Below are 18,862 nucleotides of genomic sequence, written 5' to 3'. Positions count from 1 at the left end.
AAATGTCTTAAGAATTCTGTATTTACAGGACATTCGTAAGTCGACCATCACTTACCAGAGAACTCACAAACGGCGTGCCTTGTATTCGTATTTTTATTTGGTTTTCCAACTTCTGGGGTTGTGTGGCCTGGCCATAGCAGCCGCAGTGAACGGCCAGTGCATTTATATACATGTATGTATGTATGTACTGTATGTATGAATGTACATACATATGTATGCATCTATGTTTGTTTATACACGCGCTTATATGTAAGCATTAACGTAGCTGCATGCGTACGTTTGTGTGCTTGTATGTATGTATGTACACATGAATATGGGATGTCTAGAAACGCACAGCAGCATTCTCGGCCGCGTCGCCGTTGCTGCATTCAATTCTGCTGGCGTTGCCTATGGTGCTTGTGTTAATGAAAGTGAGTGCAGCATCAGCATAAGCACTTGTCTGTATGCGTGAGTATGAGGATGGGAGACGCTCTAATAAGAGAGCAGTAGCCGCTGCTCGCCAAAGCAGCAGCAGTCTCTCAGCCAGCAGCATTCACATGCATTTGTTTTTATGCCTGTGCTGCGCTTGGCCTGCAAGTGTTTTATTGTTTTTCCGATGCCCTACGCCGCGCATGTTACGCGCTTTTAAGCGAACAGAGACAAATAAATATTAGAGAACAAAAAGACAAATGGCTCATAGAATCGAAATGCAACATATTAAGTACTTTTAGTTAATAATTGGTAGAATAAATTGGTCATGTTAACCAACTCTGAAACTGGTTTAGAGCGCAGCTAACAGTCGCATAGGCTTAAAAGTCGCTGAAGCGTTTTCCTTCTTTTGTGCTCCTGATGATGTTGTTGTTCTTTTCCTCCTGCTCTGTTCTTCTATTCGTTGACTTACTATGAGGGTTGGAGTTTTTGACTTTCCATGCGTTCTTTTTAACTCGGACTCGCTCATTCTCTTGCGCTTCTCTCGCCTCGTCTTTGTTGTTGTTGGTGTCTCTTTCAATGCAATGTATTTGTTACGGCTGCATCTCTCTCAGAGCTCTTATTGTTACATGTGTGTTTATCTTTAATTTCTATACATATTTTCCAATTATGCATTTACTCCACGGCCAAATTCAGCGTGTACGTGTATGTATGTACATGCATAATCATCTATGTACATACATACATACATACATATGAGGCTTATGTTTTTATAAGTTTCTTTATTATTAGCTACATAATAATTATAATTCATTTAGCGGCACAGTAGAACAGTTACACGCACGAAAAAGCCTGCTCGTGTATATGTACATAAACATCTTCCCATGCTGCTAGTTGAGACCCCATCTATTAATCACAGGCACAACCCATATCATCATCGATTCTTTTTGTACATTATATACATGCACATATGTATGTACTTATATACCACATCCACATTAGTTTTCTGCATTCTAAAGAGCTGCTAATATGATTATCTTTGCACCATACCAACTAAAGTTGCCCCATCCCCCTTTCCAGGAGAGCTCCTACTCTCTGCTCCTTTGATTATGTCTAGGAGGGGGAAGGGTAGGGCATCATCAATCAGGGAGCTTAACATTAAAATTACAAAAATATTTTCCCACTATCATGTTTATTCAATTTTATTAATTATTATGAGCTTTCATCTGATGTTTTCATACAGTTCTGGGCATGAGATATTACGTGAGGTGTGGATTTTAAGCCTTGCTAATTGAAAACTGCATAAGCAAATTACGTTGAGGGGCTTACATCGTTCAAAATCCCCACATAAGCCGTTTTAAAATAGCTGCGTGCTTAAATTCATATATTGTCCGATTTCATATCATATTTGGCAAATTAAAGGTACGACATACTGTTTGGTTGTTCAAAACTTAAAGTTAAGCCATTTGAGTGCATTCCGTATGAAAACACCAGCATTATAATGCGTACATATATTCATATTCATATTCATATATATATATATATTTGTATATATATTTGTATTCGAGAGGTTACAATTTATAAGTAAATACTTTCAATGTCATTTATGTCACTTCCATCGAATATGCACCAAAAAAATAATGCCCAGACATACAATTGCCGTCCATATTGTGTTTATATATATATAGATTATTTTACGTATAATACCTTTAAGCTAGAGTATATATAAAGAGATATATTGAAATGATCAATGATTTGCTAACGGTTTGGTTTCTGTCCTGGTTGCTCCTAACGAATGCTTACAAAATATTTTTACTATATATATGATTATTTATCAAAATATTGTTTATACATAGTAAAGCCTTGGATTTTTTTGTGCATATTTCTACACGGTGTTTGTTGTATTTAAAAAAAAACCAATACAAAATATTAACAACATTAAGGTATAATACGGAAAACTTTGTAAACCCGAAATAAACGTGTCAATTGCCAACTTAAAAGTTAATATCACACAAAATATTAAATATATCGAATATAACAGCGCAAATAATTGAATTGTTTAAGCGAATGTTCACGTTACAAATCATAATACAAGGTATATGAATATCGTTTGTGTATATATAAATATTGACAGAGATATATAAGTATATGTTGCAGCAAGCATGTCTGTGGTTTTCTTATATCAGCTCGAGTATTAGAATATTAAGCATTGAGTTTTACTTGCTCAGATCTAGCAAAATTATTAAATATTTTATATAATAGATCTGCATCGATTATATTTGTATAGTTGCGCGATTTAGAGAGGATAGCCGAGTGCAGCCGAGAGCAGCGGCTCCCAGGCGCGATTTATGTCCAAATAGAGTCCTGTGCACTGCTCGGCGAGCGTTTCATCATCGTCCAGTATGGTTATAGGGAAGAGATCGTTCTGTTTGAATGGTATCTAATATTAGTAATACATTTTTTATAGTTATTCCGAAATGAACGCACATTTTTGGACTGCCAAAGCTGCTCGAGCAGCCGCAACAAGCGCTGCATTTCCATGCTGCTCGCAAAGAATAGAATCAAATCATCTTGACATTCCAGTGGCGCCTCCTGGCAGGAGAATTCCAATATGCACCACCAGGTCTCACTATGTGAGGGTATTTTAATGCCAGTCATTGCTTTAATATCCGCACAGGTTAGTATCTCCAGTCCCGAATTTTTGCCATAAACGCTGCTCATGCTTTGCGCTTGTCCTGACACAGTTTTTGGTAGAGCTTTGGACGCATCCAGCGGGTGCTTTGTGGGGGTGGAGTTGAGTGAGGAACAGGAGCGTTGTGTGCCACGTGTGGGCGAGCTCATGGTAGAGCTTAGCTAAGAGTTTAACATGAATTAACGACGAGTTGCTTCTCTAGGCAAATGGAATACTCACCAAGCTGCTGGTTTCGAAGATGCACAACATATCCTCCTCGCGCAGCAGCTGCTTGTTCTCGGCAGCGGCTGGCGGTGAATCCGGCTCCTTGTTCAGTTGTCGCAGGGGCGCAGCAAAGTCCTCACGCAGCGTTATCAAATGGTTCTGGGTGACTATCAGAGTGCAACCCAGAGCCTTGTGCCGCTCCTGCAGCTCGAACAGCTGTCAATGGGAATGTTGACACATTAAATTTTGAAAGTGCTTGTTTGTGCATTTCACTACTTACACCACTGGCTGACTGGAGCAGCGCCTGCAGCCACTCGGAAGCAACATACTCATCCGGGGCTGCCATTTGCAAAAGCTCGCCCTTGAGCATGATCTCAAAGCAATGAGGTCGCGCAGATTTGATAGCACGCCTGGCGCCCTGACACTCGGCCAGCGCCATGGCCCAGCTGGGCAGCTTTTGCGTGGAATCATGGAACATGTAGAGCACGCCCGCTCTGTACGATTGGGCACACACATATTATACATATATGCTTAAATTCTATGCAGTTTCAACTTACTTTAACAGAAAGTAGCCCGGCTGCCAGCTGATCTTGGAAGCGGCGGTTGCTGTGGCTGTTTCTCGCACCCGTCGGTGCATGAGAAAACCCTTGATGTGCGGCCCCAGCGGCTCCTGTTCGCCATCTAGGCCCATGCCCAGAGCACCGCCAGCCGGCATATTGACCACCGCATAGAACATCCAGTGCTCATCCTTGCCCACGCAACTGTTTGCACGCACAAAGTTCTGCAACGGCGCCAGATGCTCCAGTGTCAGTTGACCCACGGCGGGCAGCGTTGAGCCGCTGCGACGAGCACATAGCTCCAGATTGGCAACGAGTGCATCTGCTGGATAAGGTCCGCCGGCGAGCAGCACCTGCTGCATGTCCCGCATGCTGTTGCTTAGCAGCACCGTGTTCCCAAAGGGACCCATCTGAGTAGTAGGAAGTTTATTAAATTGAGATTTCGATTAGACTGTGCCGCTTACCAATATGACATCCAAATCCTTGTAGGCCAGAACAAATTTTGCGCACAAGCAATTGCGTACCAGATCTGTCACGTAGAGCGTTTTATCCGTAAGCAACACCAGCACCGGTGTCATGAAGCCCTCGCGACTGTAGCCAGTGTACAGCTTGAAGACCTGCAAGGACAAAGTATGTATCACAGGAGTGCTCCCAGTTAGAAGTTATTCACTAGGATTTATGTTTAACATAAATTGGCCGTGTCTCACCTTTAGCAACTGCTCATTGGGCTCTCGCAGCATGGGCAAATGTTTGCCACTGAATATATCAATGGATATTTCCCCGACGCCCAGTTCGAAACGGGCGACATCTCCCGGCAAATCGAGATCCAGACCCACGGCCAATTCGCGTCGCGGCGAATTGGCTCCAGACATCTCAATCTCCATGGCAATCTCGGCATTCAGATCGTCGATCAGCTCGTAATTCTTGGGCCGCACGCCGCGCAAATAGAGATTCGAGGCCAATTGCTTGTTATCGCCGCGTAGTTTATCCGCAAAGAAATCATTTTTTTTAATGGAGGATTCTAGTATTTTCTTCTGTGTCACATTGCGCAGAAAGCGATTGATCAGCGACGTTTTGGCCGCCGGCACTGGCGGTTTCAATAGCTGTGCATAGTCCACGTCGGTGTAGTCCACAATTACAAGATCGCTCTCCGTGGAAGGACGCTCATTGGCTGTATCCGTGGTGGTGGTTATAGTCAGAATATCATCAAACTCCTCGCTGATTATGGTGCTCTTCGAATCACGTCCGCTCCCGCCGGCGCCCCGTGCGCCCAAATAGCTGCTCGGACTGTGCAGACTGCGACTGGTCAGCTGCTGCTGCTGCGGCTCGCCATAGCGTGGCGGCTGTCCGCAGCGCTTCTTCAGCGGCGATGGCAGATGACGCGATTGTCGCTCCAAGCTACCCAGCACCAAACCGTGCACATTGTTTGGAGTCTGCGACTTATTATAGGACGCAGAGTTGCTGTTCGTATTGTTGCTAATGGAGCTAAGCTCGGATATGGTTGATGACGAGTGGGTGCTGGGCAGCTTGTTGGGTAACGGTTGCTGGGGGTGCGGCTGCGACTGCTGCGGCGTCTTGGAAATTTTGGAAGCTTATTCGGGAAAACGAATTTCGTTCATAAATGAGTATATTAAAGAATATTTAACTTCTTTACCAAAATAACTTTCAGTTGCTGCCTGTTGCTGTTGAAGTTGCTGCTGCTTCTGCTCGTGCTCCTTGTCAGCTGACGCACTGCCTGAGCTCTCCTTAAGACTGCGAAAGAAGTTGCTAAACGTCTTGGCTATGGGTGCGCCCATAAATGAGCTGCGCAGCTGACTCGCTGGCTGGGCAATGGGGGTGTTCCGCTCCAATAGGCTGGCCACGCTGCTGTGCTGTTTGGCCGACATGGCGAACTGCAGCTCTGACTGCTGCGGCCCGCTGGTTTCGTAGGAGACGCCCGTATGCTCAAAAACGGTGCTTTCACAATTGATAATGAACTTGCTGCGGAACTCGCTCTGTGTGCTGGTGACATTCGGTGCCACGGCGGCTGTTTCCTTATCGAATTCATCTTGACGTCGCAGCGTATGTGGCTGCTCTGGGGGTGATGGCTCCGCGGCGCTATTTTGCTCATCATTTTTGCGACGCAGCTGCTCGTCCACGTTGTGCACAAATTTCTTGGTGCACTGCGTCTGTTTATTACCATCTAGACTCTTGCTGAGAAAGGGTTTGGCCTTGAGCAGCGGCGAGTCGGGCGACTGGCATGTTGGCGCATATGACTTGGACTTGTGCTCGGGCGTTTGCTCCAGCTCCGGCACGCACTCCACCACCGATTGCAGATCCTCGGAGCCCTCGGGCACACCACGCTCGGGCAGTGGCATGGTAAAGATGCTCTTCAGCGAGCCGAATATCATTTTGCTGCTATTGTCCAGCAACTGATGCTTTATGTCGTGCACATTGAACTTCTTGACGCGATCATTGAGATCCTGCTCGTGTATAATGTTGGTGTGGCGTTTGGTTTTCTTCAGACAGCTGGACTTGGGCTTCTTCTCCTTGTTCCACACGGATTTCTGATTGGGGCTGCCGGCATCCCCAATATTGGGCTCCGAGAAGTAACAATTGTCGCCTGGTTTTTATGAAATTAGTAAGTATAAGATGAAGTATAAGAGTAGCATAGATAATAAGAAGACTTACCAATCAAATTATTGTTGGCATTGCTCATGCCAATGCAATCGCAGGAGCTGCTCTTGGCCTGCTCATAGTGTTTGCGATTGTCATTGGAATTCTTGCCATTGGAGTTCTTGTCCTGCTCATCAGAGTCCAGGCTCGAATTGGAGCTGCTGCAGGCGCATCGATAAAGCAATCGCTCATCCCGTTGCTTCGCTTCTGATGTGGCCGCATACTCAAACACGCCGGAATTGTCATATTGCAGACCCACTGGCTCATTGGTATCATAGATATCCGTGTTTCCATAGTCTAGCACATCCGAGCAGGCATTGCGATAGACCAGTCGACGATTCTGGCCTATCGCTCTGTCGCCAACCACCTGTTCGGCATCGCGTCCAGCTGTGCTGAGCTCGGTGGGCGCCTGAACGCGCTCCCGTTCTGCGCACCAAGAATAGCGGCCGGCGGCACCGGCCACGCCCGCTGAATTGCCGCCCACCACGGCCAATTTGCGTCCATTTTTGTATGTGATAAAGCCATGCTCTATGTGTATGTTGTCGGTGCGTGTGTTCTTAAGAATATCCTCGTGAAATGATACGCGCTTTTTTGGCGCCTTTGGGGTGGATGAAGTTTTGTGCACCTTGCGCCTGTATACGATCTTTTCAGTAGTGTCAAAGGTCGAACAAGCGCTGCTAGTCATGGTCTCCTCCGCGGCCACATTCGAATTGTTGTCCACAGGCAGCTTCGCCTGCTGCTGTTGACTGACAGCTGGTATTGGCTTCACCGGCTCCTCGAACTCCAGACCCGACTGGGAGCACAGCGACTCGAGCATAAAATCGCTATTCTCCGAATCCAGCATTTGTACGCCCGAATCACTAGGAGTTGTATCCTCCAAGCTGCTGCTATTCATGCTGGAGCTCATCTTGTCGCCACTCGGCGAGACCTTGGCGCTCAGATTGTTGTTGACCTTGGGATATAGCGGTGAATCCATTACGACATCGTATGCATATGTCTCGCGTTGTTGTGCCAAGACCAGCGTCTCTGCTGATTAAAGTTTGTGTCACTTTATTTTGTTGTAATATTTGTCTAAACGATAATTTTTACGAATATTTGTCTGTAGCCAATTAGAAGCGCGCTTTAATGATAGAAAATATATAATTTGATCAAATATTAGTTATTTTCTCCGATTTTTATTCGGGTTTTTGTGTATCTTGGTTTTCTGGCAAGTAATCAATATCAATAGAAATTGCACACTGCGCCGCAGCCGCATCACGTCACTGTGCAACAAAGGAGTACACGGGCGACCCCACGACCCCTCCTCGTTAACCCAGCCAACTGTGCCGAAAAACCTTAATCACTTACAATCAAAAACTATAACGGTTTATTAACCGCACCTACCTTTGATTTTTTGAGAATATTCCATGTCAACTTGTGCTCGGCACTGTAAATTAATTTGATAACTTATATTTTATAGTTAATCTGAGTATTATCTGTTTTTTAGTTACATTTTAAAATAAGAAGTACACACACAAGTAAAACAAATCAATATTTATCATACAAAACGCAGCGTTGCCCACAAGTTGGCATACTGCAACTTTTGGGCAACTCATGTGCACAGCTGTGCGGCGTGCGTGGTACATCTGGCAACGCTCAACTGTTAACAACAGGTGAACATTGTTTACGCGCTATTTGAAAACGCTTTTTTGAAATTGATTTGTATTTAAATAGAACAACACGTAAGTAGCAAATAAATTTGTGGAATAATTGGCTTGAAATCGAAATTTTTTTTCACTTACACAATCGCAAGCCCAGATATGTCAATTATCGTTAAGGCATTACGCATATTATACTTTTCATGCTTGCATAGGGTATAATAATTTTGTGGAAACATTTGTCGCACAAGCAAGGCCCTTAGCTTGTTTTGCTGTGTGTGTACGTTTTCAATTCTCTCTCAATTCCAAGCAACACTTATTGTGAGGTATGTGCGTTGCGGCTTTTTGAAACCCGATTTCCATTTGCTTGTTTGTTTTGCACATACCTAGGGCATGTCATTTTTGAAAAGTACAATAGAAAAAAGAGGAATGCCAATGAAAACGAATGAAACCATACAAATTAAATATATATCACACCTTGAGCAGCGCACAGCCAACGCCTGTATAACTCTTTAATTTTTTGTTGTTAGGATTTGCCGTATAAACGGAAAGAAAAACAACTGTTTTGCATTTATTAAATAATCCAATAAATCACATTCAAATGCGACAATCGAGCTAGAAATGTTTCAGTTCTATCGGTCAATTATAAAATGTCAACCACATGCGAACAATGTGCCGTAAAACTATGAAGCTAAAATACAAACGTAAAAAACAACACGTGAAAACGCGCAAAACTATGCAATAAAAATAAATGTAGTAAATAGCCGTTATTTCTATTTCAAATTGATTTATATTGGATATTTCGAAAACGCAACGGCGTGTGTATACAAAAAAAAAAATGCAAATGCCAAACATATTTAGACAATTAAAACAACATAATTGCCTGGTTGCGGTTGCAATCTATATGCATATACTAGAAAAATCAATTCAATTATGTGATTGTGTTCATGGCTACAGGTAATAAATAGTGCAATTAAATAAAATTTATTTGCCAAGCTGGCAAAAGGCGCATTGCATCAGACAAGGCTGCCACATAACCTCAACGTCAACAAAATCAAGTTTGCTGTTCTTATTTGCTTTGCCACAGAAACAATACAGAGAGCGCCGAGCTGGTATCTCATTATGAATCAAGTCTATCGCTGCCAGATATATTGCCCATACCATCCAAAACCTATGACAAGAACCGTGCACCTAAGCTGCTGGGCCAGCCAACCGTTGTTTATTTTCATGTGACCGTACTCTCACTGGACTCGATCAACGAGGAGTCCATGGTAATAATATTTAAACACTCTGGCAAGCTCTGGATGTCAAGTATTCTCCTGCAGTGTCCTAGCGCTCGGGTTTATTGCTGCAGTTTCTATAGTTAATTGCATTTTTACAGACCTATGTGACGGACATATTTTTAGCACAAAGTTGGCGCGATCCGCGTCTGCGCTTGCCGGAGAACATGAGCGAACAGTATCGCATATTGGACGTGGATTGGCTGCACAGCATCTGGCGACCCGATTGCTTCTTTAAGAATGCCAAAAAGGTTACATTCCATGAGATGAGCATACCCAATCATTATCTCTGGCTCTATCATGACAAGACTTTGCTCTATATGTCCAAGCTGACGCTGGTGCTGTCGTGCGCTATGAAATTTGAATCCTATCCACACGATACACAAATCTGTTCCATGATGATAGAGAGCCGTAAGTTTGAGAGTCCCTCATATGGAGGCAAATCTGTAATATTGTTTATTTCCAGTATCTCATACGGTGGAGGATCTGGTATTCATTTGGAACATGACCGATCCGCTGGTGGTGAATGCCGAGATCGAGCTGCCACAATTGGACATATCCAATAACTATACGACCGATTGTACCATTGAGTACTCAACAGGTGAGTGCGTGCATCCTCACTGAAAATTCTCTAACTCTTAGTCTCTCTCGATTCTCTTAGGGAACTTCACCTGCCTGGCCATAGTCTTCAATTTGCGTCGACGCCTGGGCTATCATTTGTTTCACACCTATATACCCTCGGCGCTGATTGTGGTCATGTCATGGATATCGTTTTGGATCAAACCGGAGGCCATACCGGCGCGTGTCACCTTGGGCGTTACCTCGCTGCTCACGCTTGCCACACAGAATACACAATCCCAACAATCGCTGCCACCTGTGTCATATGTTAAGGCAATTGACGTATGGATGTCCTCCTGCTCGGTGTTTGTATTTCTATCGCTAATGGAGTTCGCTGTAGTTAATAATTATATGGGTCCGGTGGCCACCAAGGCCATGAAGGGTTACTCGGATGACAATATCACCGATCTGGATGATTTGAAGGTAAGTTCGGGCATTAGTTAGTCACATTTAAATTGGCTGAAACTGTAACTGAGTAGTGCGTCTTTGCAGCATCATCATCGGGAGTCCATAATAGAGCCACAATATGATACCTTCTGTCATGGTCATGCTACCGCCATCTTCATAGATAAATTCTCGCGCTTTTTCTTTCCCTTCTCGTTTTTTATCCTCAACATTGTTTACTGGACGACGTTTCTTTGATCCAATGTGGAGCGGCTCTTAACTAGTTATTAAATAAAATTAACAAAAAATTAAGCGCATTTGTTTAAAAATGTATAAAGTTTGTAAGCCACAAATGAATTTGCAAGTAAAATATATGATATACGTATAAATAACATATATTACCTTATTGTATTGTATAAATAAAGAAAGGCGTTTATTAATTAAATTTAATTCAAAGGAAGAAATTAAGAAATGCATTTTAATTGCGCAACAAAGGTGGAATTATCTTTGGTATTTTTACTATATAAGTATGCATGTATGTATGTAGAGTTTAGACATATAGCATATATGCATTATGTATATATATATATAAAAATGTGTATAAAAAGTTGCTATCGTGGTTACCTTCTGCAATACACTTTTCATTCATTTTTGTCAGCATTATACGTATAATCACATGATATTATAGTATCCTTCTTTATATATGCACATTTACAGAACGTTTGTTTTTTTGTTTAGTTACTTTTACTTTTTACTATTTAATTTGTTTAGCTTTTGTCGCCTACGTTAATTGTTGCTAAATATTCATGTAATTTATGCATTATGCGAGTGTTAATAAACAACTTTTGACACTAATTCAACTTATATATGTAAAAATATTTCGGTTATAAATAATACACACAGAGCTACTACAGATCCAGAGTAATGCACGCGTTGACAAATAAATACTCTCTCATATATAAAAAAAAAGGGGAAACATTAATAATAATAACGTTAATTGGATTGTCCTACAACAAAACAAAACATTCAGCAGAATATATATATATATATATATATATATATATAGAAATAGGTAGGGGAGCAGAATATGAGGAGCACGCATAGAACGGATTCCTACGCTGAAGTTGGGGGGAGGATTACTTAATAGAACGCCAGGATTTAATAACAAATGGTATTTTGTTTCTGCAATGGCTATGCCTGCTGATTGTGATGGTTTATAATTCTACTGCAAACAGGCCTGCAGCTTTTCAGTCCATTCCTGCGCCAGATTCGCATTCATCGCATAAAAGTTATAGGTGCGTTTCGAGGTTTTTAGCTGTAAGAAATGTGATTGATTAAATTATGTAGTTTCTTTTTTAGATAACAGAATCAATTTACATCAAAGAACCCCTTTTCGTCGACGCGCTTTGTGCCAATTTGTGCGGGTTGTGCGGCCGTCACCGACTGCACCTCGGCTAGCTCTGTAAAATTAAAAAAAAAAAACATTTACAGAAAATTTCGATTTAAATTCAATAATCGCGATTGTACCTATAATGCCTTTGGGCGCTGTATCATCGGATGTGTCATAGTAGCGCAGCTGATGTTTAATCGAGTCCAGAACAAACCAACGCTGTTTCCAGCCCTTTAGCAGGGCGCCACGTTTATAGAGATGTCTAAAAAAAAACATATGTATAAAGATACAATAGATAGGCTCAGTAAATGGAGCTTACCCCTCATGTGTACGATTCTCGGCAACATTGCTGCTGAACTGATTATAGAAATGATGACTGGAGGTGCGCGCGGTGGTCGCTGCACTGGATGCAATGCTGGCCGTGTCACCCTGAGACATGTTGACATTTGGCGGTCCCACGGTGCCGTCTATGGCCTTGTACTTGGTGCAGTTCTTCATGGACAATTCGGTGCACTTTTCATGATAGGAGTTGCCACAGTCCATGCACCGATAGCCAACAGGTCCCCAGAGCAGCTTAGTGCAATGATTGCAATTGGTGGGCGTCGTATATGGATGTTTCTCAAAGCGATGCGGATGAAAGTACTTGTCCTGATAGCCAGCGAGACGTCCCTTCATAATGATCTCGAGCGTGGAGCGTTTATGCTGATGCGTTTGCACCAGCATGCTGCTGAGCGATGTTTTGCGCGACATGGGCTCCACATGTGGTACTACAAGATTGTTCCACACCAGCTGCCACTTTTGTGGCAGATGGCCGCGTTCAGTTTCCGCCTGCTTCACCTCGCTGAGCAGGCACACGTAGGCATTCGGATTGCACTTCTCAATGTTGTCATAGCCGGCACTGATGACCATGCGTTTGCCCTTGATTTCGGATAGATCGATTTCATCATCCACATTGGTCACTTCCAAATCGTAAGGGGGTCCCTGTGCCAGCTCCTCGTTGGTATAGAAGCCCCAGAGATCCAGGGCAGCCACGCTATTCTGCGGACGCAGCACCACATCCTTGTTGGAGGAGTACAGGAAATTATAGAATATGGGCGATTTGTTGTGCTGCCGTTCGATATAGTCAAAGATCGAGTGTCCAATGCGATTCAGTTGTGTGGGCGTTCGTGGACTGCGTATGTCCAGCGGATAAACATTGCACTCATCATCCGAACCATTCGCAGCACTGCCGCCACCACCAAACATGTGCTTGGTGCTTAACGAGCCGCGTTTATCCTCCATGGATGCAATGCCGGAATCGTAGCGCTCCAGCTCGCAGTCAAAGAGGAACGTGCGAAAGCGACACGAGACCACATGATATGCCAGAAAACGCAAATAGAAATCATTGAATTCAAAGGCCATGGGAAACTGTCGCTGCAGCTGATAGACCACATCGAGAAACTGCAAAAAGGTGGGCGCAAAGGCAATATTCGTGCTAGCATGCGATGCCTTTAGATTGCTGCGATGGGCAAACCGATGTCCGAATGCCAGCCACTCCTTCTCTATCAGCACACGAAAGCCATCGATGCTGCGATAATACGGATCTAGGCAGAGCTGTGCAATGGCTGAAAGCTGGGCGGTCACATCAGATCCATCTTCTAGCGACAACATGACGCTGCTTTCCTGCAGATCAATTAGGTCCACCACGGCGCCGGATAGCTGCAGGAGCGTTGAGATTTGTTGCAACCAATCGGATTGCTCCACCATTTTGGCAAAACTCTGACCATCCGCATCATTGGCATTATGCGAGGGCATGCAGGCGCGTATTAGTTTCTTGAAAGCTGAACGGGATTGCCGTATGTCCGGATAGTCGACGGGTATAAAATCCGCACAGAAGTCACCATTCAAATTCGATTTGCCCTGCGATTTTTCACCTGTCCAAAAAAAAAACAAAACATATGATTTCCAATTTTTTGTGACTTTGATGCGCGAACCTACCCAAAGCATATAATCGCATCTTGCGAAACGCATGCGCCGCTGAGCTCCTTTCATTGCCCTTCATCGTGCCAGATTTGTTGCCCGCACCGCCGGATTTGCTGCCTTCCGTAACACTTAAATTTGATCTTTGCTTGCGCATCAGCTCGGGCGTTAGAGACTGATGGTCCTCGCCATGTCCGAGCAGCGAGTTCATCGAGAGATTCATGCCCGTATACTGATTGAGTGCGTCCAGCGGCGTCAGCTTGGGCATTGTATTGATCAGCGCCATGAAATACTTGTCCTGCTCCGGATAATGGGTGACATCATTGTGCGTCATGGTATTCCCGCCCGTTGTATTCTTAATCATGCCAATTACGGATTTGCTATTCGGTTGTGCTCCGCGTATGAGCAGTGATCCATTGTTGTGCCGCCAGGTGGGCAACGGTATGCGCTGGCCCTTAAAGCAGCGTCCCAGATGCGTCATCGCTGCATCGCTGCACTGTACCGGCGCCACTATAATGGCCGGATAGGTGCAGCACGTGGCATAATTGGCATTGGCGTTGCTTATACGAAAGCCGAGCTGCGCCTCCGCATCGAAGCCCAAGCGTTTCCAGTCACGCACATAGCTGCGCTCGCGCATTCGCTCAATATCCTTGGTGGTTAGCAGGCGTGGCAGCGCTTCGTTTTGCTGGGTCTCAAACTCGTCCGCCTCCTCGAGCTCGTCGTCTATAGAGTTAGTTTCCAGTGCATCCGCGCTGCCGCCGCCGCCGCTACTTCTGCCCAGCTCATACTCCGGCACCAATTTGCGTTTCGTTTGCGTCTTCTGTTTAAAGCCGGCCTTTTGGGCCGTGCGTAGCAGCGTCTTCTTTGCAAAACCCTTGAGCGTGGAGTACTTCTCCTTGGTCTTCAACGGCACAACACCTTGGAGCATGGTGCCATAGGATTGAAATGCGAAGTACTCAAATTCATCGCGTGGATGTCGCGCCTTGTTTAGCGTCTTGCGAAACGTTTCGATTTGCTCCAGCGTCACCTCCGTATCGAAGGCAATTTTGAGCAGCTGAAAGCAGCTAGAGCGCAGCTGCAGTCCATCGGGCAGCGTCTGATCCACATGTGCCAGATATAGCATTGATATCTTCTTCTCTTTGAGCAGCGAGGCAATCGGAAAGGCGCGCACAATTGTCTGCTCGCAAAAGAGCGGATCACAGGGCGAACCCTTGAAAACAATGCGATAGTTGGTCAAAAATAAAGCTCCCTCGGCGGGTATCAAGCACTGGGTGTCATCTTCGCGTCCGTCCGGCATGAGAAAACACCGCAAGTGATCGGTGGCCATTTCTTCGCCCGGCAGTAGGCAAGGCGTTTGGATCTTGGGCTTCTGCACATGTGGATGCCGCTTGGCCTCGAGATAAACTGGCTCCAGGGATTCAATGTGCATGTGTACCACGCCCGGCACCATGTCGTGCAGATTACGAATATGTTCTGAGGTGACGCCACCCTCCGTGCAGACGCAATCAATGAAACGTGAGATGGTCTTGCCCACGGTAACTCCTATTTCGGATGCATCATTCTCCTCGAAACCCTCATCGGAATGTTCGCTCAGGCTGTGCGATCCCATAATACTGAAAGTAAATTACATAGATTAGTTAGTCAGTCAATCAGTAAGCCAGTTTTACGTAAATTAATTGATTTAGTCATACCTATTGGAAACACTCTGGTTCTCCTCCAGCCGGAAGGCCAGCTTGGGCTTGCTGGCCGCATCCACATTGACGTCAAGCGGTATCAGCAAGGAGACCATGCGATTGGCAAAGTGTATGGCCTGGCTGTAGAGCGTGGACTCTTCCGATTTGGCCAGCTCAGCCTTTTTCTCCTCCTCGATGGTGGGACTTTTCCGTAGCTGCTCTGCGGTTATTTCCAGCGCCGTTGGCTCCTCCAGCGGCACCTCGTCCAGCACACAATTGGCCTCTTTGTTGTGTTCGTTTTGGCGGCGCTGAAGCAAATAGAGTGCCTTGATTTGTGCCTGCACATCCTGAAAGAAACTGGATTCCCAAAACTGCAAATTTTTCCATATGCCATGATCTTGTATCTCCGTATAGGCAAACTGTACAACGCCCATCGAGAGTTTACGACAAAATATAGTAGACATGGGCAGCAAAGCGGCCGCTACGGTATACTCATCCACGCCCGAAGAATTCTGCAGCGCTTTGTTCATGAAGCGCACCACCAGATCAAATTGCTGATGATCTAGGACCGCCTTATTGCCATGCACATAGCCAAAAAGCTCGCGGCACAGGATGAGCCGTGCATCCCGATGCTTAAGCGTGCGCATGACCGCGGGCAACAGTTTTCGCGCATCCGCAATGCGATTTTCAAAGATGTAGGCGACACAGGTGCGCAGAACCTCCAAACGACGCACTGAATTGTGCACCGTTGTTGGACGCACGTCCAGCGCTTCGGGCAACCTGGGACCCATGGGTATAATTCTGTGCTGATTGCGTGTTACATGAAAACGCTGCGACTGGCCATTCTTGCGTATGCCCTCCTGTATGATCAGCTCTACCTTGTCAACGCTTATGCGTGGAAACGCTGGCTGATGGATGCGTTGAAACGCGCCCTGCGGTGGCCGGAGCACCTTCTGGGCATAGGTGGCGGGCGCAATGGATGCTTCGTTCTCGTACAACGTGCGTCCCAGCTCCTGGATATGTGTGAGTATCTGCAGCAGAGGAAAAGCAAGCATTAGTTTAACATTAAGTGGACAGTTTAGCTTACATACGAGATTCCGATTTTGTGCTTCCGTTTTGAGCAGCTCGTTCATGGAGCTATACAATTCATCCCAGGCATCAGCGGCACGCCAGGGTGGTCCACGTTCATTAACAAATGTCGTAAAAAACATGCTGTCGAGGACGCGAAACAGAAACTCGCTTTCGATTAGATCGCGAGCGCCTAAAAAGCCAGCCTTATGAAATGTGATCACCGTTTTGGGGTGAATGCGTATTATGGTCAGGCAGGATCGATAGCCTTGGAGCAGCTGTGCAAACAGGCGCATAAATATCGCGCGTAGCTCCTTATCAATTTGTGCCTCCGTCTTGGCTAGCGTTGAGGTGGGCCGCTCATTATTGGGAAATGCGAGATCGGCTTGCGCCAAATTGGGAAAAAGTATCATGCTGAGTAGATCCTGTGTTTGCTCCCACAATGGCGATGGAAATATAGGCACCGGTGGCGTCAATGCATCTGGTATGGTCACCAGACCACCATCCAAATCCACCACAATGACATCCAGCAAATCCGTGATCTCTGTTTGTAACGAACTGTGTATGCCCATTATAAAAGGCGTCGGCGTCGACAGCACCTCCGTGAGCGGCGCTGGAAGTATGGGTATATACACGTGCGTATAACGAAATGGATACATGAGCGCAACCAATGCCCTGCAGCTGTCGGTCAGATGCCAATAGCACTTGGAGTGAAAGAGTATTTTGTTTTCGGTCATCACGGCGCACAGCAATATAAGCACGTTTTTAATGCCCAGCTGTTTGAACAGAAAATAGACACCGCTGCCCGTCGTCGGCAGGGAAGAGCTCTGCGGCGGCTGTAAAGATTGCTTGTCACCCGCTCCAATGGAGAAACGCACTTGGGGACCGCCCGCGGGCGGCACCTGTATGCAGCCAAGTATGTTGCCAATCAGATTCTCCATGGCATATGGCAAGCTTTCAATATATACAGTGTAGATGGTGCCCAGGCAGTTCTGTAAAATAAAAGTTGTATTCACTATTTAGCTTGTTTATAATTAAATCTAACAATTTGTAGTCTTATTACTGTTATATAACATTTCTGTGGTATGTTTGTAATATTATTATTATTATAAATACAGTTTTCTATTTTTTGCCTTTACCTTAAAAGTCTCCGCACAATCCAACCGGGATATGAGCACCAAACACTTGGGTGCATACATAATGCTGTGATGCGTTATGGCCTCCACGGGTGGCGCGGCCAGCAACCCGCGGCTGCAGTTGCCGTTGCTGTTGTTGCCAATGGTCTCATCCTCATCGTCCACGCTGCGTGTCTGGGTGATGGCCAGCGTTTCGTGGAAGCTCAGGCACGCACAATAATGCTTATTTGCATCGATATCGGTGAGCACGGAGATGAAGAATTTCGGCTCTTGTTTCTCGTACGATAAATTCCAGCCCAGCGGCTGGCAGAACTAAAATTATGATTATGATGTGTTAATTACGTCTAAATTAAGAAACAAAGCCAACACTTACCCATTCGATGCCCTCGATAAAGGGCGTGTCGGGCCAATCTTTCTCAGGAAAACGTTGCACAATTTTGCCGCATATTGGCTGGCCGCTGACATTGCCGGCAGTCTCTGCAGACAAATAAAACAAATGTGGATTATATACATATGTATTTATGTATGTACATATGTCGCACTCACTTTCTTTGTCGTTATCGTAGCCAACAATTACAAAGTAATCAGCGAGCCGGGACATCTCGTACGGATACGCTGCAGCTGCACATTGCAGTCTAACTTAAAACTGGGAGGGGATCTGGGAGATTTTTGCTGTTTTTTATTGTTGTTCTTGTGGTTTTGTGTGTGTGTGTGTATGTTGGGGGCTGCTGCTTCAGATTTTTACGTTTGCCAAATCTACAAAGTAAAAGCACAAAACGAATAAAACAAATGTGTTGTTGTTGGTGTATTTTTTTTTTTTTTGTTTTCAAATACACACAACCGCTTTGGCCGATTGCCACAAACTCATTTGCATACAAGAAAAAAAAATTGAAGCTTCCAAATAATATAGCGCGGCGTTTTGTGTGTGGCATAAGTAATTAGTTGGCATTCTTTTTGCCTTTTTAATAAGCAAACACATTTTTAACGTATACAAATTTTAAGCCACAAACCACACCCCACCCCTATGTGTTACTCCAGTTGGTTATTTGTATGTGTGTTCACTACATATACACTTCTGTTGAAGTTCACATATATGCATATATGTACCGTTTAACTGCTGGCAATTTTTACGCGTCTGGTATCTGGCACTTTTATTATAAACAAATTACTTTAACTTTTAGATTTTTCATGCCTGCGGAAT

At 44.9% G+C, this 18,862-nt stretch overlaps 3 protein-coding genes across 6 annotated transcripts; 1 reads left to right on the top strand and 2 right to left on the bottom strand.

Annotated features, from left to right (window-relative positions):
* Positions 1–2,283: 2,283 nt before the first annotated feature.
* LOC115763739 lies at positions 2,284–8,183 on the bottom strand. 3 transcript variants are annotated; one of them, XM_030706442.1, is made up of 10 exons: positions 7,900–8,183; positions 6,532–7,636; positions 5,516–6,463; positions 4,569–5,452; positions 4,326–4,478; positions 3,862–4,271; positions 3,585–3,798; positions 3,320–3,520; positions 2,896–3,261; positions 2,284–2,833 (listed from the first exon to the last, which is right to left on the bottom strand). In XM_030706442.1, exons 2-10 carry the CDS (start codon positions 7,490–7,492, stop codon positions 2,705–2,707), a joined length of 4,266 nt encoding a protein of 1,421 aa, XP_030562302.1. In that variant the 5' UTR covers positions 7,493–7,636; positions 7,900–8,183; the 3' UTR covers positions 2,284–2,704. The 3 variants fall into 3 exon arrangements, with proteins under 3 accessions (XP_030562302.1, XP_030562300.1, XP_030562301.1); XM_030706440.1 differs by having other exon boundaries at positions 6,532–7,545; XM_030706441.1 differs by having other exon boundaries at positions 6,532–7,542.
* A 746-nt stretch (positions 8,184–8,929) lies between these two features.
* Positions 8,930–10,693, top strand: LOC115763681 (glycine receptor subunit alpha-4). The gene is made up of 6 exons (XM_030706353.1): positions 8,930–9,110; positions 9,241–9,424; positions 9,535–9,844; positions 9,900–10,034; positions 10,095–10,474; positions 10,544–10,693. Exons 1-6 carry the CDS (start codon positions 8,992–8,994, stop codon positions 10,691–10,693), a joined length of 1,278 nt encoding a protein of 425 aa, XP_030562213.1. The 5' UTR covers positions 8,930–8,991.
* Positions 10,694–10,867: 174 nt separating this feature from the next.
* On the bottom strand, positions 10,868–18,859 carry LOC115763680 (myotubularin-related protein 13). Of its 2 annotated transcripts, XM_030706352.1 has the most exons (11): positions 18,769–18,859; positions 18,208–18,417; positions 18,035–18,138; positions 17,665–17,973; positions 16,549–17,517; positions 15,476–16,488; positions 13,803–15,397; positions 12,145–13,738; positions 11,963–12,087; positions 11,813–11,895; positions 10,868–11,750 (listed from the first exon to the last, which is right to left on the bottom strand). In XM_030706352.1, exons 2-11 carry the CDS (start codon positions 18,260–18,262, stop codon positions 11,658–11,660), a joined length of 5,940 nt encoding a protein of 1,979 aa, XP_030562212.1. In that variant the 5' UTR covers positions 18,263–18,417; positions 18,769–18,859; the 3' UTR covers positions 10,868–11,657. The 2 variants fall into 2 exon arrangements, with proteins under 2 accessions (XP_030562212.1, XP_030562211.1); XM_030706351.1 differs by having other exon boundaries at positions 15,476–17,517.
* Between the last annotated feature and the right edge of the window lie 3 nt (positions 18,860–18,862).

This window comes from Drosophila novamexicana, unplaced genomic scaffold, assembly GCF_003285875.2.
Source record: "Drosophila novamexicana strain 15010-1031.04,08,12 unplaced genomic scaffold, DnovRS2.1 tig00000770-arrow-pilon, whole genome shotgun sequence".
Lineage (NCBI taxonomy): Eukaryota > Metazoa > Arthropoda > Insecta > Diptera > Drosophilidae > Drosophila > Drosophila novamexicana.
This window is presented reverse-complemented; position numbering and strand designations above follow the sequence as displayed.

Coding starts and splice junctions, on each gene's coding strand:
- LOC115763739 (XM_030706440.1), bottom strand. CDS start 7,924: ATGGAATATTCTCAAAAAATCAAAG. Junction 3,521..3,584: donor TGCTCCAGTCAGCCAGTGGT/GTAAGTAGTGAA, acceptor TCCCATTGACAG/CTGTTCGAGCTGCAGGAGCG. Junction 2,834..2,895: donor AGCTTTGGCAGTCCAAAAAT/GTGCGTTCATTT, acceptor CCATTCAAACAG/AACGATCTCTTCCCTATAAC.
- LOC115763681 (XM_030706353.1), top strand. CDS start 8,992: ATGCAAATGCCAAACATATTTAGACAATTAAAACAACATAATTGCCTG. Junction 9,111..9,240: donor GATTGTGTTCATGGCTACAG/GTAATAAATAGT, acceptor GCTTTGCCACAG/AAACAATACAGAGAGCGCCG. Junction 9,845..9,899: donor TTCCATGATGATAGAGAGCC/GTAAGTTTGAGA, acceptor GTTTATTTCCAG/TATCTCATACGGTGGAGGAT.
- LOC115763680 (XM_030706351.1), bottom strand. CDS start 18,262: ATGTCCCGGCTCGCTGATTACTTTGTAATTGTTGGCTACGATAACGAC. Junction 17,518..17,664: donor ATTGTGCGGAGACTTTTAAG/GTAAAGGCAAAA, acceptor TTTATTTTACAG/AACTGCCTGGGCACCATCTA. Junction 13,739..13,802: donor GATGCGATTATATGCTTTGG/GTAGGTTCGCGC, acceptor TTTTTTGGACAG/GTGAAAAATCGCAGGGCAAA.